The sequence below is a fragment of the Oreochromis aureus genome, linkage group 6 (assembly GCF_013358895.1).
Source record: "Oreochromis aureus strain Israel breed Guangdong linkage group 6, ZZ_aureus, whole genome shotgun sequence".
Taxonomy (NCBI): domain Eukaryota; kingdom Metazoa; phylum Chordata; class Actinopteri; order Cichliformes; family Cichlidae; genus Oreochromis; species Oreochromis aureus.
In genome coordinates this window covers 20,190,793-20,207,269 of record NC_052947.1, presented here as the reverse complement: position 1 = coordinate 20,207,269, position 16,477 = coordinate 20,190,793, and the positions used below count along the sequence as shown (strand labels likewise).

The following is a 16,477-nucleotide window of genomic DNA, read 5'->3' as shown; positions in this document are numbered from 1 at the left end:
CCATGGCCCTTTATTCAGTGTTTTGTTCAAGACAGATTTGACAGATTTTTTTTGTGCAATGGGAGTTTAATCATTTATTGGTCATTAGTTACAGTGATCTACAACAGTAAAGTGTCAACAGGTATTAAGGAGAGCCACAATCAGTATTTAGCGATGAATCTGTGAGAAATGCTTCGTCTCATTCCACTTGCTTCTCCTCAGTATCTACCCCAGAGCATTCTTCCTCATCTTCAGCTGCCGTAGTCTTCATCACCGGAGGCTGCGTCCTCCTGAGGCGAGCTGCGACTGACCGTCGAAACCTCAGCTTGCCGCTCGGATTTGCAGCACCAACAACACCGCCCAAGGGTTGTGGGTTATTTTGCCCGACTGCTGACATCAGCTGCACTTGGCCAGGGGTCAACACGACACTCTGAGGCCCTCCGCCGATGTTTCTCTGTGGCAGCACCACAAACAGCCCACCTCCAGCTTGCTGAGTCCCTGGCCCTTGCAGATTCATGGCGGCTCCTCCTGCCTTGCCCATGAGAAAAGCTCCACCTTGTGGGAGAACTGCAACGGGAATTAGTTGCTGTGGTGGAGCCTGACCTACAGGATTCCCAAGTGGCTGGATAAACAAAGTATTACCAACTTGGACTACTTGTGCCACAAAGGGCTGACCAGTCAGTGGAACCCCATTTTGAGCCCCAGCGTTCGCACCGTTAGCAGCTCCTGGTCCTCCATTGTTGTTCACTCCCCTATTGGCAAGTGCCTCAGCACTCCCTGAAGACACACCACTCTCCACCACGAGAGCCAGGCTCTGAAAGATAACCCACAGCATGCAGTACATGTTTTAGCTTAGCTTGGTGCATGCAGCAGACGATCAGCAGGTGAAGCGCCGCTTCTTTCTTTACTTATATAGAAGGCGTCAGACTCGGCGATCACCAGAAAAGGTCCAATCAGAATGCTTTATCTCATAAAAACGAGGTGCCGTAATCATCATGACCAAGCAGCAGGCTATTTTTGCTTTGTCGCCTTACAGCAGGCCATTATTTAGGATCAAGCGGCAAACCAAAATCAACTACCAGTGACTTGCATTCTTAAAACCATTGTTGCAGAGCTATTCATCTCATGAAGTAACACAAACACACACACAAAAAAAGGAATGAAGAAAAGATATCAGAACATGAAATGATATTTTGTAGGAGACTTTATTTCAACACAAACATCAATAAGCAACAGAGTTTACTGAAATATTCTGAAGTTGTGAATTTCTTTGCTGTCTTAGCCTTTAGTTAGCACTGTAAGGAAACATAATATCAGAAGACAAACATGTATACATTTGCTACTAAGTTAGCCAATACAGGTGCTATTTTACATTTGCTAGTATCAAACAGGAATCTGCGATTGTCTACTACACCGTTGTGATTTTAAAAAGTGATAAGTGTGGTACTACCTGGCACTGTGTACTGTACAGTGTTTCTTCTAACAGTTTGGAATGCATTATAATAAAGATTTTGAACACAGCCAGCAAAAAAATAACTACTTCTTTCTTCTAATAGACGGTTCTAGCAGCTCAGTCTAAATTACAGATCAGTGATTTAAATGTCCATGCTTAGCCTTACACAAAGCTTTGTTTATAGCGGGAGGTAACATGGGTTTGTTTCATCTGTACTTGTCAGAGCGTGTACTGTATCATTTTGATTAGACAAAACTTCAGCAGCCAGATATTCAAGCTACAACGCTGGAGCAGCTTTTGCAAGCTTATGTAGTAGATGAGGAACAAACCGAAGCTCAGAAAAGCAGGTTGGCATCCATGTCCTCTGCAGAGAGACAAGTTACAAAAAGTTAGAGTTTGCATCTAAATTATCAACTAACAGTACCAGAAAACATCAAATTCTGAACATATTTTATAGCAACATGCTGGGTCTTCATCTTAAATCTTGGAAGATATATTCAGATTGGAGCATCACATTTTTGAAACCTCTACTATCTATGCGATTATAATGGCCTTGACCATAAACGTACTACATCATTTATGGGAAGGTTTCACACAAATATAAGAAACGATGAACCTCTCACCATTCCTGATACCAAAACAGGTGATCCACTCCTTAAACGATACCAGTTTGTCTTTGTCAGCATCGCACTCCTGGAAGAAGCGAGAGGTGCAGTGCTCCATTGGCACCAGAGGGACCCTGAGAGGGGCCAGCTCTGAGTGGGACAAAAACCTATGGAGAAAAAAACAGTTTTTGATCCTTGTGAGCAAACAGAGTGTGCATGATGACTGAGTAAGTGTTTTCCTGACATACTAGTTATTGTTATTGTTGTTACAGGTCATTGAAGCCTTTAGACCATAACCCGTTTGTGGGTGTTTGTTCTGGACTGAAAACTAAAGGACACCACTGCATTTGAGATCTGTGCGTGAAACTTTTAAATAAGCTTGCATTTAACTAGTAGATATTATTAATGTGTTTTAATAGTTGTGTTTTTATTTGTTGATTGTTCTTGTGAAGCACTGCGATTCTTATCTAGAAAGGTGCTAATTTTGATTTTCCTTTGTTTACTTGTTACAGTTATTGTCGCCTATTCAATTATTATTTATAATATACTTTCGTCAACAGTGTATCCATAGCGTATTGGTTTACACTTTCACCTGACATGTGCAAGGTCTCTGGTTAGAGACCAGGAAGAGGAGCAAATGCCCTTTGGTGTTGAAACAGGAAGGGTATCTGGTGGAAAAAGCTCCCAAATCGAGTGGAGCTATCTGCTGTGGGGGACCCCGTGTGAAAAAAGGAGCAGCCAAAAGAAGCATCTTCTTATAACTGTGTGATTAAGGCTGTGTTTTTTACAGCCTGTCAGTCATCTATGACATATATCTTTCCATATTGTTCTATAACCAATAACTCCCCTATCTAGCTAGCTTTTGTTTTTTAGAGGATACTATAAACAAAAACAGTGTATAAAAATGTACCTATCAGACGGGTGCTGGTCCAGCTGAGCAAACTGCCAGTGTACTGGGTAGATGTACATGTTGTAGTTCTTCTCAAAGTCCTGTGCAAGAAGCTCAACAGAGTGATCGCCTGCATGAAGGCGCCTCTCACTCTCGAAGATTTTCTTCACCTGAAGAATACATGAGACCACACTTTAACTGGTTTCAGTCACTTAAATACAGTATTTGTAAAGACCTGTTTGTGTAGTAAGCCTTACTCTGAAACGCTGTTTAGGAGTGAGGAAGCCAGGAGTTATGGAGTCATGTTCGTAGAGCTGGAGCAGCACGTTTTTGAGCCAATCTCTCATTCGTAAAGGAAATTGCACCAGCTCGGTGTCCACACACGGAGGTATCACTGAGACAGAGAGGACAGAAAAAAGCACCAGATGTTTTAATTAGTTCTTTCTTCACCATACTAAATGATACAGTTTGTACAATGTTTAAATACAGTCTCACATTTGCATGGCCCAGTGTAGTCTAGGTGTAGTCTGTGTCCTTTCTTAGTGCCCTCCAAGTTGCATTTAGTAGCAAAGAGTTCACATGATGTGTCATATGTTTTGTTGTCTGTCCCACAAACCTAAACAAAAACAAAAGTGTTTAAATAAATGAAGAGAGAAGATCAACTTTTAGCCACTGTCCTCGAAGAGTTTATGCAGGCAGGACTTGTGAGGACATGAAGACACAATACAAAGATAAAATTCCAAAATTGTGGTTTAGAGCTCACCTTCAGCCTGCTATCAGACCTTTGACCTTCTCACAACAAGGGTCAAATAATATGAAAAGAAAACCTGCTGGCTCACCATAACAGGCAGGGTAGTTAGAGATAATAACAAAAGAAAAGTGTTCTCTGCTTTGTCTTTCAATTAAGTCAAAATACCATCTCCCACAATAACATCTGTACTTTTTCCTTTTTCTCCTCACTAAACAATCTGAAAGCTTCACAAGGCTGCTGCAGACAAGTGTGTCACAACCACAGAGCATCACATAAAATGTATGAATATAAATGAATAACAATCAGTAAATATGACATTTCTTTTGTAGGCATCAACATACTTACATAGTCAAATTCATTCACACTGGGAGGACACTCTGACGGTTCTTGACACACACACCCTGGCTTATTGTCTGCATCAAGTTTGCATGTTTTTCCACGTTTGCAACGGAAGTTTTCACATGGATCTGGAAGAAAAACCAGACACTAATCGGATCTCTGACCAATAATTCAGCTGATTTCTAGAAACAGTGATATAAATAATTTATTTTCGTAGCTTGTTTTAAAGTTTTACTTGCAATAGAACCCAGTACGCTACAATAATCCCACATCATCCTCTACATTCCTTTAGTATAGAGTTGGTATAGCGATTAAATTCAACTTGATCTCTCTTATTCACTCTTAAGCCTGCAGAGCTGTGTTTTGGTAGTGACTGTGAAGCAGAGAGGCACTATTCATGCGGAAGTTTGAGCAAAATGATTCAGTCAGCAAATTCCCCATGTGAGACTATTCTGATGGTGTATTAGTCAGTATATGGTGAATGCTGCTGCTGCTGACCAGACACCCAGCAGTTCTATACTGTAAGAATAACATGTTATGTGAGTGACTCCGTTAAATTAAAGAAAAACTTAAACTTCCTTGAAGTGAAGCCTTTCACCAGCCTGTATTATTTACATTTATTTCTGTCTTTTGTTAAATTAGAGATGTTGTTAATTCCTACCAGTAATCATGTCACAGAAGGCTGAGGAGGACGCCTTCAACAGAAACGATCAACAGAAAAAAAAAACCAACCAGTAGGGGTTTCTGGGAGATGTATGCCAAGAGAGGGCCTGGACCTTGGGTACAGATCGGCTGCAGCTCTTATCTGCACCGGATTTACACCAACTAAAGGACCCTGGGAAAGTACAAAAACACACGTAAAGGCAACATCATGCATGTATAAAATCCTTCTCCTCCTCCTCCTACTTCTAATAATAATATTGTTAATAACGTCAAGGTAAAGAGGAAAAATAAAGGTCAAGTTGTCCCAATGAAAACTGCAATATCAGATGTTTTTGTAAACTTTGGGCTGATTAGTGCTGCTAAATGTTGCTAATGTTGTCAAAGGTCAGCAGTAAACTTGCAGAGACCTTTAAAAGTTTTAAACTTGCAAGTGAAATCTTCTTTTGCACTTGCACTGCACTGATCTCTAGCAGGCTAATTAGCTGGGTCAGTTTCACAAATAAAAAAAAAAAAGCCTGGTTACAGGGAGACACATCTCCTTTAACCACTGTCCTTTGTTACCTCCTTACCAAGGAAATTACCCCAACTTACACTCAATAATTAATTTTAACTATCAGTTCTTAAAATTGTTTAGCTGTGGGCTGTTTTTAAAATGGCACCAAGACGGAACTGGTTCCACAGAAGCAATAGCACTGAGTTGGTGGAAAAGAAGTACCGCGGAGTGGTGAGACTAAGAAAAAACAGGAAAATTGTGGCCTGCAAAACCAATATAATCAGCAGAATCATTTTTTATAACTGAGGGTCACTGAGATTGCCCAGTAACTCTTTGTGTATTCATGACTAAAGGCAAGAGATTATAAGTTATCTTAACCTTTGTAAGTTTAAAATAATGATAAGCAGGGTGCTGGTTTAGCTCAGTGGGTGAGCAGGTGACCATATGCCATATAGCTGGAGAGCAGTAGGCCCGGGTTTGAGTCTAAACTTGTCTTCCTCTCTTTCTCTCTCCCTGCTTTCCTGTCTTTCTATACTGTCTTTATCCAATGATGCCTAAAAGGCCAAAATAATAATAATGATAATCTACTGTAAAGAAAGAAAATATAGGTAATATAAGCATTACCCATTTTCCTGCCCTTCTCCTCTTTGTCTTTTGGTCTGTATTGTCAGTGCTGCTGCTCTCAGACTCAGGATCCTGTCGGCCCTCTTCTTGTCCGGGTTGTGTTTCCTCCCTGTCCGGAGAGTGCTTCCTTGACCTTTGGTTTTTCTTTTGCTTCCTCGTTTTCCCCTTAGTGTGACTTCCACCCACATTCTTACTCCTCTCTTCCTCCTTTCCAGATAGAGTGGCCCTCAATTCAAGCTCTGCATCGCCCTTTGGCTCTGGATGGTCCACATTTGCTTCAGGTTCTTTCTTGGCGCTTACGTCTTGGTCTGAGAAATCTTCGTCCTCTGTCTGATCAGACACCTCCTCGCTGTGTGCTGCCTCTGTGTTTTGCATGCCTTGTTCATAGTCATCAGCAATATTGGCCATTTCTTTCCCACTGGTTTCTTTCTGTCTGATGTCCGTTTTTGAAGTAGGCTTGGTGTCATCTGAGTGGGTTTTGTCATTAGCCAATGCAGTCTGTAGAGGTTGTAGGAGGCTACTATCAGCAGCATAGTCCAGATCGACTGGAATCACTGATTCTGTGCTGCCATCTTCCTCTAGCAGTGCTTCAGTAGGCTCTTCCTTCCTTTCTGAATGGGCCATCTTCTGGACCTTCTCCTCTATCACATCTTCCACACTGTCTTCCTTCACTTCTTCCCCATCCAGCAAATGTTTCTTTGTCTCTGAATTCTCATCCAACTTCTCCTGATCCTCAGTGACCTCAACAACTTCACTAGACTCAACCTTGCGTTTGTCAGGCTCTACTTCTTCCTCCTCCAGCTCTCTTACTTCAGCTTCATCTTCCTCTTCAGCCTCTTTCGTCAGGAGGTCTACCAGTTCTTCTTCACTCAACAGAACTGCACTGCTTTTCTCTCGCTTTTCAGCCCTCTCTCCATCGTCCTTGTTAGCGTTGTCTTCGGAACTCAGTTCTTCGTCTTCCTGCTCCTGGCTGCTGGCCTCAAATGTTACTAAAGTGGGTAAGATCTTTGGCTTATTGGCTTCCTCTGTGATAGCATCCTTAATCAGGAGAAAAGGAAACATATTTACTGAATGTATAAAATTACACAATATATTTAGTATTAGAATTTAAAACTCTAGATGAAGAAGATGCTACTGTACCTTTTCTTTGGCTGTGTGCAAACTCTTATGCAAACCATGATGCTTTCCATGAGGTTTACTTTTCACCTGAAGATAATGAGAAAGATCTCTCTTTATTGTGTGGTGCACACATTATCATATTATGTTTTTGACAAGTTCTGTATTTGATCATTTTTGCTCATCAATTTAAGAAGAAGAATAACTTTGCTACTCACAGACAGAGCAAATGTTGCTGCCAGTAAGCAAAGGAATACTAAGCAGGCCCTCATACCTGTAAGATCAAAGTTAATCATTTAAACCTTGGATAAACTGTCTAAAAATGGATAACATGTAAGTTTTTAGATTTTGAAACCACCACAGAATTGAATATTTGAGAAAATTATTACACTAAAGGCTAAAAAGCTGTTCATGAGCTATCAATACATTCTACTCTGGCTTCTCCATTTCCACAACAAAGATGTGAACTTGGCACATCTTTCAAAGTGGAAACAACTGAATGCATCTGTATGCTGCCAGCACATTCATGACGAGCAGAGCTGTAGGCCCAGCCTCCACTATCGCCAAGGTTACAGGCCTCTGATATGCGCCTCGCTCTCAAAAGTCACATTCAGAGCTAAAGTAAACACCAGAAGCTACCAGACTGGAAAAATTTGACTAAGTCCACAAACTTTTTGTGTCTCTGGAGCCCAACGACACAGACATTACTGGGTCTGTCTGGTAAAATAGTTCTCAGCACAGCTCTCAGACCTGAATGTAATGCAGGCGAGAGAGGGTGTACACACCAAAGTGATAAATTAGTCTTTATACTTTGAATAATTTAAGTTATCAGACACTACTATAACTACTCTATTACATGATTGCTACATCTTTAATAAAAATTTATAGACATTATAAAAACATTTAGATATGATATTTCTCTAAATTAAAATGCAACAAATTAGTACTTCCAAATATGGAGTGTATATTAACTAGTGCTACCACTTTCTACAAAAATAACAAAGCATCGCCTTCAAAAGCTCACCAGCATAAAGCTGTGGCCCTAAGTAATCAAGCCAGCAGTTGCCACACACAGTTTAAACGCAGTAACTGAACAAGATGAATGTCAAACGCACATCACTGTTTTGCTATATATAAATGGAGTTGCAAAGCACTATTAATTTTAGCTATTGTATTGTTTATTTTATTGCTGTAATTGTAATATGTGTGTCTGAAACAGGTCTGTCTTGTAAAGGAGACATTGAGCATAAATAAAAGTTAAATAAATGAGAAATGAAACTCTGTGTGTCTCGGGAATTAGAATTTTACCTGAGGCTGGCAGTCGCAAGAAAAATGAGTATCCCGCACAAACAGCAGAGCGTGCCTATGCTGAGCCTGTGAAGATGTCCTTTTGTATTCAAGACAGTGCACACTCTGTCCACACAAACCAAGCATGCAACACACACACAGAGACACACATACAGTTTTTTTCAGGGTTTAGGATGCCACTGCTAACTTTGGGAGGGCCTTTGGGCAACAGAGATAAAGAGAGAGGCAGACAAAGGGATCCCACTCCCACACTGAGCTTCTGTTGGGCGATCAACTTCAAAAAATATGCAGTGTGTCTGTTTCCCAAAAAATGACAATAAATTTTAAAAAGAACACTCCAGGGTTCATAACAGATTTTGACAGGTTTAATTTTTGTTACTGAAGATAAGCTCTTTAATTTGCATGCATGTATAGAGGAGTTCAGGAGAGAGGGACAACAGAGTCTACAGCCATCTGTTAAACACTACGGAGGCTCTGTTATGGTTTGGGCAGCATTTCAGCCAGTGGTGTTGGGGATTAATCTAATTAATCCAATTACAAGCACAGAAAAGTGCTGTCAGATTTCGACCTACTATCCAGTACCATCTGGTTCATTTTTCAGCAAATGATCCCAAAAACACTGCTGCAGTAAAAGCATATCTGTATACAAAAACACACTGTAGAACACTGAACATGTGGATTGTCCTCCTCAGATCCCAGACCTCAACATTATTGAAGCAGTGTTAGCTCATCCTGACAGAGAGCAGAACAAAAGGCAGCCAACATCATAGTACTCCAGGCTTCTTCTTCAAGAAGCCTGGAGTACTATTCCCGAAGACTGCTTGACAAAATGACAAGAAAGCTTGTCTAAGAGAGTTCAGGCCCTGTTGAGGACTAAAGAAGGTCAAACCAAAAATTGACTAAAACAGCTTTTTAGAATTGTACAAAGTCTGTTTTTGCAAAGAGTTTATCGTCTGCTGAAGAGAAGCACCAGTACAGGGCTTACCATAATGCTGATCCTGAGAGAAGGGTTTTATATTAGGGAAAACTGAGAGAAAATAATTTTCTACTACTTCTTCTATGTTTCTACTAGTGTGTCCTGTCACTTATGTTACTTTGTTTGTCAGCTGTATTCATCCTTGATGACATCAGCCAACAGAAAACCCATTATCAAACTCAAACTTCAGATTTCCATATGAGTTAGACAGAAAACCTCAAATTTCGTATGAATAGACTCAATAAACCAGGGGTGGGGAACTCAGGGCCTCAAGGGCCGGTGCAAGTTTTAGATGTGTCCTGGATCCAACACAGCTGAATTAAATGGCTAAATTACCTGCTCTACATGTCTTGAAGTTCTCCAGAGGCCTGGTAATGAACAAATCATTTGATTCAGGTGTGTTGACCCAGGGTGAGATCTAAAACCTGCAGGACACCGGCCCTCAAGGCCTGGAGTCTCCCACCCCTGCAATAAAAAAACATGCTTGTTTAGATGTGTAGTATTTCTTCAGTGACACATTGTTTTTTTGTTTGGTTTTTTTTTGTATAGCACACCTGACAAAATAATGAATCAAATGTTTACTTTCATTTAAATAGTTCAACAATCATTGAAGTACTCATTAAGCTTTCTACTGAATGGATTTTGCACTCTTTGGGGTATGCTGTGGAAATAACTGGATTATTTAACAAAGAAGTGTAAGTATAACAAAAATGTACCCATGATAATGGATGGATAAGCCTCATAATGAACATAATTTCTGGTTACTGTTGTTTGTGAAAATTTGAAAAGTACTATGAGCAGGTTGTTTATGGCAGAATGAACCCAGTCCAAACCAACATGACCACATTGTTTTAGGACAGAAACAATACATAATTTTGGCCACTAGATGTCACAAAAACTAAAGTCTGTACTCTTAAAGAGGCTAAGAAACTGCAGTATGATGAGGGTAAATGATGAAAGTAGCAAGGACATGACAAAATCGCTCAAAAACTGCAGTTTTAATTAATTGATATTCAAAGAATCAACACACCAGCTTTAAACACAAGCCTCTTCAGTGAAAAAATACATTACTTTGTTACACTGTTCATCAAAGCTGGGAAGCACAAGCTTTGATTTCTATTACAAAATGTTGTAAATCAATCAGTCAGTTCCACGAGGCGTTTATGGAAAGATGTCATCTTATTTTATACAAGCTGAGTAAAACATGCACAATGTAGCATCAACATCATGATATCATGATGCTGTTTTTTGTAAAATCATATTTCACTATTCATCACTATCTTGCATTACTCCACTGTTTCCCCATAATTAGCAACCAATTCAAACATATTTAGGTAAAAAAAAGCAAAATAGAAGAAAATTATTACACTGCACGCAATCTCAAGGGTCACGCTGGTGTACTACCTCTACATTAACAGTCTTACAAATGCCTAGTTTCAGTAAGAATATTAATACCACAGATGCATCAAATGCCTGGCTGACAAAGATAATTACATCATTAAACCTTAAGTAACGTTAGGGTGAACGTGCAGACACTGTTGACTGTCTGCGTATCACAACAAGCATCAATCATCTTCTCCTCCACTCCTCCCCTGTGGTTTTGGTGGATAGCGCTGGACTGGTGAACATTCAGTCTAATTACAGGTTTCTTTTGCTTAGCTGAAATCCAAAGTGAGGTTAAACAAGGAATTCTCTAAGCTTTTTTTGGGCCTGGCCATATAAGTATATCCAGGAAGCGATTATATGCCACAGGATGGAAATATATAGAAGCCTTTATTTGTACATACTGTACATGCTTAATGTTCCAAAAACACAATTTCCAATAACATCGTTTAGCAGTGAAGGCAAAATATGGTTTGTTTTTGTTTTAATAGACTGAATTAATATTGTACTTTGTCACAGTGTGCGTGTATATGTGTGGGCGTGTGTTAATCCAGTTATGTGATGTTGCCACAAGTATTACGAAAGGCAGTGTTTAATTTTCTCAATTTAATCCAACTTTATATTGAAAACTTTATGCCCCTTGCACTTGTACTACTTATGACCTGTTCCATGTAATCCATCATCTGACAATAACAAAATTCCAAATAGAAAGGGAAGGAGGGGAAAAGGAAAAAAAAGTTTCACCGGAAACAAGCATGAAACTGTCTAGCCCTCTTTTCCTCTCTGAGTGGGTGAGTTTATTTTTTTAACAGGCCACAAACCCTATAGTTTAGTTACCTAAATTATATTTCACTAAAGACGTGAGAGGGGGTGTAGGAAATTTGGTGACTGAATAAAAGAGCGCACAGTATGTGTGTATGTGTATGTGTGTGTACAATCATCATCACGCCACTGTGTGTTTTCTGAACTCCCTCTCCGGAACAAATACACCTTCGCATGACGACAAAAAAGACACGTCCGGAAGGAAGTGATGCAATCACCTTAAATGAGAATACTTATATACAGTAGTCCTTGGAGTTCCCTCCAGCATATCCACGCATCGTGCTTTTACTTCAACTACCAGCTTCCATTCGAGGTTCAGGACAGACTCCGGATTTTCCTTATAGACTGAACGAGGAGCACCAGCTGCATCTTTTTACATTACCTCTGAAACCAACTGAAGTAAGGTAAACAATTATGCATTATTATTATTATTATTATTATTATTATTACTTTTGATCACAATTCTTACTTTAGTGATAACACCTTTGAAAGTTTTGAATTGTCACTTTGGTTTGTAGTAACTTAACATCTAGAAGCTTAAACCCAAGTGTAAATTGATGTGACCCTATTTTGGGGGGAGGTTTTTTTTGTTAATGCACCATAGTAGTTACTCTTAAACTGAACTGAACTTAATGAGAATAATAATTAGATACTTTTTTTTAACAGAATGAAGGTTCCCATCATAACATTTTGCCTGATTGGAACAGTTTTTTCCAACCCGGTGAGTATGAAAGCAGAAAACAACAATAAATTATTAAAGCGGTCTAAAATTTGAAATATTTTTTCACCATAATTTTTTTTACATAACTTTCAGATAGACAAAATATCCTCCCGTCTAGCATGCTGTGTATTTTTGTTTATTTGAAAGAATTACTGAGGTTCAAGGACACAGTTAAAACATAAAAATAAATAATACTAGGTACAAATAAGCTTAATAATACTTGCTATTAGTAAAATAATAAGGTAACATGCATCTAAGGCATGTCATAACTATGTGTATTTTTAGAAATAATAATTTAAAAAAGTGTTGTCCTTTAAATAACCATGTTTTCCATTTCCATTCTGACAGATTTTACACACTGTCGTTTCAGTATCAAGCGAGGTTGCATCAAACTCAGTAAGTAGCATTTTCAAATCACAAATAATTTTTTTAATAATTTTTTTCCAAATTCCAAATCACATTTGTATGGACCTTGTTTCTGCTACTGGGAAAGAGAGAAAAAAAAGAAAGTAAATAATTCCACCAATAATTTAAAGTTTAACTTAATAATTTAAAAATTCAAGTTTTTTCAGATGTTTGAATTAGTAAGTTTAAATTTTGGCAATGATTTTCTTTTAATACATTTGAGCTTCTATACATTTGAGTGTATTTCAGGAACTATACATAAACTACTAAATTATACAGTCTGCCTGAAGTAAAGCTGAATTCCTCGAACACAGTCAGCAGAAAAAGCTAACAATGGGCGTGGGTACTGGAAGTTTCTCCAGACCTCAAGATGATTCCCATTTCAGAAACTATTGTTTACTATACTTTATGTCTGCACCCATTCAGGCAGTAATAGCTTACCCAAGCAAGGGTTGACATGAATGAAATCTTAAATGAATGATGATTGTTGATGCTGCAGTTTTAGCATATAATTAAAATACATTCTTCTCCACCCTTACTTTGTTTTGTTTTTCCAGACTGAAAGTGTGTCTGTTTCACAATCGTCTGAAAATGACACCTCAGAGCTTCAGGTAATGTGTACATTTATTTCAGTAATGAGTAAATGGTTATTTTTCCTGACTCTTTCCATCACATTTGATTGCTAATTTTCACCCACGTGCATCTTTGTTCCTGTCTGTGTTGCAGAGCCCCGAGGAAAACACCTCAAATCAGGTGAGTTATTTTGCTTCTGAAATTTTTTCAGAAGACCTTTATTTTAATACACAGACCAAAATCATTTGTCTGTTTACTGAAAATGTCTCTTTTTTTATACAGAGCTCAGAGTCAGAATCATTAGAATCCACAGAGAACACATCGGAGGACACATCAGAGGACACTTCAGAGGACACATCAGAGGACACATCAGAGGACACGGTGGGTCCTATATGCAATCTGTGTAATGCTTTACTGTTATGTTTCAACAAGGTTGCTATTTCCGATTTGTTAAGATTTCTGGGTGTAATCTTGAATATCAGATGATACTAATGAATAAACCTGGAATAAAACTGATATTGTTGCATCCCAAAATGGGTTTCTTTTCCACAAACAGACTTCAGAAGAGAGTGACAGTCAGTCAGATGAGGTAAGATGAAGTAAAATCACTTCTTTTACTTACTGTATTAAGTGTAGTACAGAATTACACTGAGGTTTTCTTCACCTCTCTTCCACAGATGGACTCCATGCCCGAGACCAAAGATGATAGCATGGGCAGTGAAGAGAATGTCAGAAAGGTGCGGTAAATCTTTTACATTATCAAATTATTTTGTTAAACCTGCTTAAGAAGAGGTTACCGTTAGCTAACACAGTGCTCTCTTTATTCTCCGCTTTAGAGCTGGGTACGAGTGTTTACAAATACAGCGAAAGCCCTTAGTGCAGAGGACAGCAATGAGCTGTCCAACACAAACCTGCTGGTCAACCCCACAGACAGCAGTGACAGCATAGAAACCACAACTGCCACCAGTGACAGCAATGACAGCAATGACAGTTCCAGCAGCGAGAGCAGTGAGAGCAACGAGAGCAATGAGACCAAAGACAGCAGCGACAGCAGTGATGCCAGCATGAGTACAGAGGACAGCAATGCCAGGGACAGCACCGAGCTGAAACAAGTGAAAGCCAGGGACTGTGTGAACGGCACTCAGAGCTGCGAAAGTGAGGAACGTTTCTTCCAGAGTGTAGGAGATGATGCTCATTTCTCGGTGGATAATCTGATGGTGCCAGATGAGGATGACAGGGAGTTAATGCTGCGAAGATGATGACATGCTCTTGTGCAGCCTCTCATTTCCCTTTATGAACTTTAACACTATGACTAGCCTGAACACTTCAGGATGATAGATTTTGTTATATAGATTGCTTTATGTTTAAAATGACATAATGCTACATGCAGCTGATTTTTGTGTGAAAATTGTCGAGGTGATATTATCCTAAGTGTTTACTTTGTTTTTATAATAATAAATAAATAATATAATCATGGATTTGGGGGGTTGTGGTGTGTTGATGCATACCATCTTAATCAAGGATTTATCAATCATGCAATTTATAACAGGCCAATACATATTACTGTACTCTATACTTTTTAAAATATTTAGAAAATTATAGTAAAGTACATATAATAACTGCCTTGCAAAGTAGTATTTTACAATATGTAGCTTTTAAAGTTACAATTAGCTACTGAAAAACAGTAGCGGGACAGGTGAATAAATAAAGAATAAAAATTTTAACCTGTGTCCACTTCTATAATAATGAATTTTTAAGCAAAACGCAGTCCTGCATATTAGAGGTGGGCAAATCGACCCAAATATCGATCGTATGATAACAACCCTGGTGTCAGATCAATACTAGAACAGTAGGATTAACATTCTTTCGATCCTCTTCAGGGTGTAGACCCACTGAATTACGTTTTGTTTTACGTTTTCATTTCTTTTGGAAATGAAAAACATATACCTCAAATATGCACTAGGAAAAATGTGAACCTTTTTGTGTTTACTATCACGTCTATTTTATTAATACTTTAGAGATCATTTAGAGGTCATTAAAATATGTTCCCCTGATGATTAAGCTAATCTCACAGCCTAAATCACGAGGCACTGCTCTCCCCTACATAAGCTCCCTTTACAGGTTAAAAGCATTGTTATTGGTATCGGATCATTAGCAAAGACAGAGCACTACTGCAAGACTACTACTGCAATACAAGTAGCAATACTTGCCTTGTAGTCAAATGTGAAAGTATGACGTGACTCTCTATATGACTCTCTATATAAATGGTAGTTTCTCGTTTGCCAACATGGCCGGTTAGCTCAGTTGGTTAGAGCGTGGTGCTAATAACGCCAAGGTCGCGGGTTCGATCCCCGTACGGGCCACAGTAGCTTTTTTTTTTTTTAATATATATATATTTCTTTTTACACTTCTGTTGTAATGGTTGATAACGATATCTCCCTATAAATACTAAATATCGTGTGCAGAAGTAGTTCGTCATTAGACAAATCCCGAAAACTCGCGGCCTATATGAAAAGTCCCCACTAGATGGCAGCAAATCTTCATGTTGTATTGTGTACTAATGCAAATTACTTTTTATAATCTTTCTTGAGGAAAAGGGCAAAACAGTATACAATCAGAATATACCCCAGGAAAAACAAATACAACATAAAATTTGATATACTGCACAGAATCAGTCACAAAGCATAGTGAAGACTCAAGAAAATGTCCAGATGATTCACATTGTCCACCAGCAAACTAAGTCTGACAATTTCCAGGAGACAATTCATCCATATTTATGGTCTAAATATGTTCTCCTCACCAAGAATCTGTTTAATGACCATGTCACCATAACTGTCTGATTCAATATCATCGTACACCTGGTTTTCCATAATTTACTGAGCTAACCGGCCATGCTACAGCATAATTTAAAATAAACTGTGAGGCAAAAAGCTCTTTTGGATTTTCTGGCAGACAGTTTTATTACAAATTTTATAAGATGGTAGTGAGACCTGCTATGATGTGTGGTTTGGGGGAAAAAAGACAAGAGGTGGAGCTGAAGATGCTGAGATTTCCATTGGACCAGGATGGACGGGATTAGAAATGATCATCAGATGGACAGCTCAGGTCGAGCAGTTGGGAGACCAAGTTAGAGAATCAGGGATAAGATGGTCTGGATCTATACAAAGGAGGGAAATATATTGTACAAAGCATGTTGAATATGGAGCTTCAAGGCAGGAGAAAAAGAAGGAAGGCCACAGAAGAGGTTCTTGAATGTAGTGAAGGAGGATATGCAAATGGCTTGTGTGACTTGAGATACTGCGAGTGTGCAGGTGTAAAGAGGCTGTGTTCTGGTAATGGTTTAGACAGATTTCTCAATCACATAATTAGAATGAAAA

The 16,477-nt window shown here is 38.9% G+C and overlaps 2 protein-coding genes and 1 non-coding gene across 4 annotated transcripts; 2 read left to right on the top strand and 1 right to left on the bottom strand.

Annotated features, from left to right (window-relative positions):
- Positions 1-1,165: 1,165 nt before the first annotated feature.
- On the bottom strand, positions 1,166-8,369 carry sparcl1 (SPARC-like 1). Its single transcript, XM_031757905.2, has 11 exons — positions 8,221-8,369; positions 7,131-7,186; positions 6,937-7,002; positions 5,797-6,834; positions 4,749-4,851; positions 4,023-4,144; positions 3,422-3,542; positions 3,184-3,320; positions 2,948-3,096; positions 2,056-2,204; positions 1,166-1,796 (listed from the first exon to the last, which is right to left on the bottom strand). The coding sequence occupies exons 2-11, from the start codon at positions 7,182-7,184 to the stop codon at positions 1,768-1,770; spliced, it is 1,968 nt and encodes a 655-aa protein (XP_031613765.1). The 5' UTR covers positions 7,185-7,186; positions 8,221-8,369; the 3' UTR covers positions 1,166-1,767.
- A 3,247-nt stretch (positions 8,370-11,616) lies between these two features.
- scpp1 (secretory calcium-binding phosphoprotein 1) lies at positions 11,617-14,578 on the top strand. Of its 2 annotated transcripts, none has more exons than XM_039613953.1 (9): positions 11,617-11,800; positions 12,068-12,122; positions 12,471-12,518; positions 13,085-13,138; positions 13,254-13,280; positions 13,383-13,481; positions 13,657-13,689; positions 13,778-13,837; positions 13,937-14,578. In XM_039613953.1, the coding sequence occupies exons 2-9, from the start codon at positions 12,069-12,071 to the stop codon at positions 14,357-14,359; spliced, it is 798 nt and encodes a 265-aa protein (XP_039469887.1). In that variant the 5' UTR covers positions 11,617-11,800; position 12,068; the 3' UTR covers positions 14,360-14,578. The 2 variants fall into 2 exon arrangements, with proteins under 2 accessions (XP_039469887.1, XP_039469886.1); XM_039613952.1 differs by having other exon boundaries at positions 11,619-11,805.
- Positions 14,579-15,389: 811 nt separating this feature from the next.
- trnai-aau lies at positions 15,390-15,463 on the top strand. Its single transcript has one exon. It is a non-coding gene; the product is annotated as a tRNA-Ile (tRNA).
- Positions 15,464-16,477: the final 1,014 nt, after the last annotated feature.

What these genes read in the sequence shown, in the direction of transcription:
- sparcl1 (XM_031757905.2), bottom strand. Translation starts at nt 7,184, where the DNA reads ATGAGGGCCTGCTTAGTATTCCTTTGCTTACTGGCAGCAACATTTGCT. An exon ending in TGCACACAGCCAAAGAAAAG is followed by an intron (nt 6,835 to 6,936) that starts GTACAGTAGCAT and finishes CTCCTGATTAAG; the next exon opens with GATGCTATCACAGAGGAAGC. An exon ending in CTACACTGGGCCATGCAAAT is followed by an intron (nt 3,321 to 3,421) that starts GTGAGACTGTAT and finishes TCTCTGTCTCAG; the next exon opens with TGATACCTCCGTGTGTGGAC.
- scpp1 (XM_039613953.1), top strand. Translation starts at nt 12,069, where the DNA reads ATGAAGGTTCCCATCATAACATTTTGCCTGATTGGAACAGTTTTTTCC. An exon ending in GAACAGTTTTTTCCAACCCG is followed by an intron (nt 12,123 to 12,470) that starts GTGAGTATGAAA and finishes CCATTCTGACAG; the next exon opens with ATTTTACACACTGTCGTTTC. An exon ending in GTGACAGTCAGTCAGATGAG is followed by an intron (nt 13,690 to 13,777) that starts GTAAGATGAAGT and finishes TCTCTTCCACAG; the next exon opens with ATGGACTCCATGCCCGAGAC.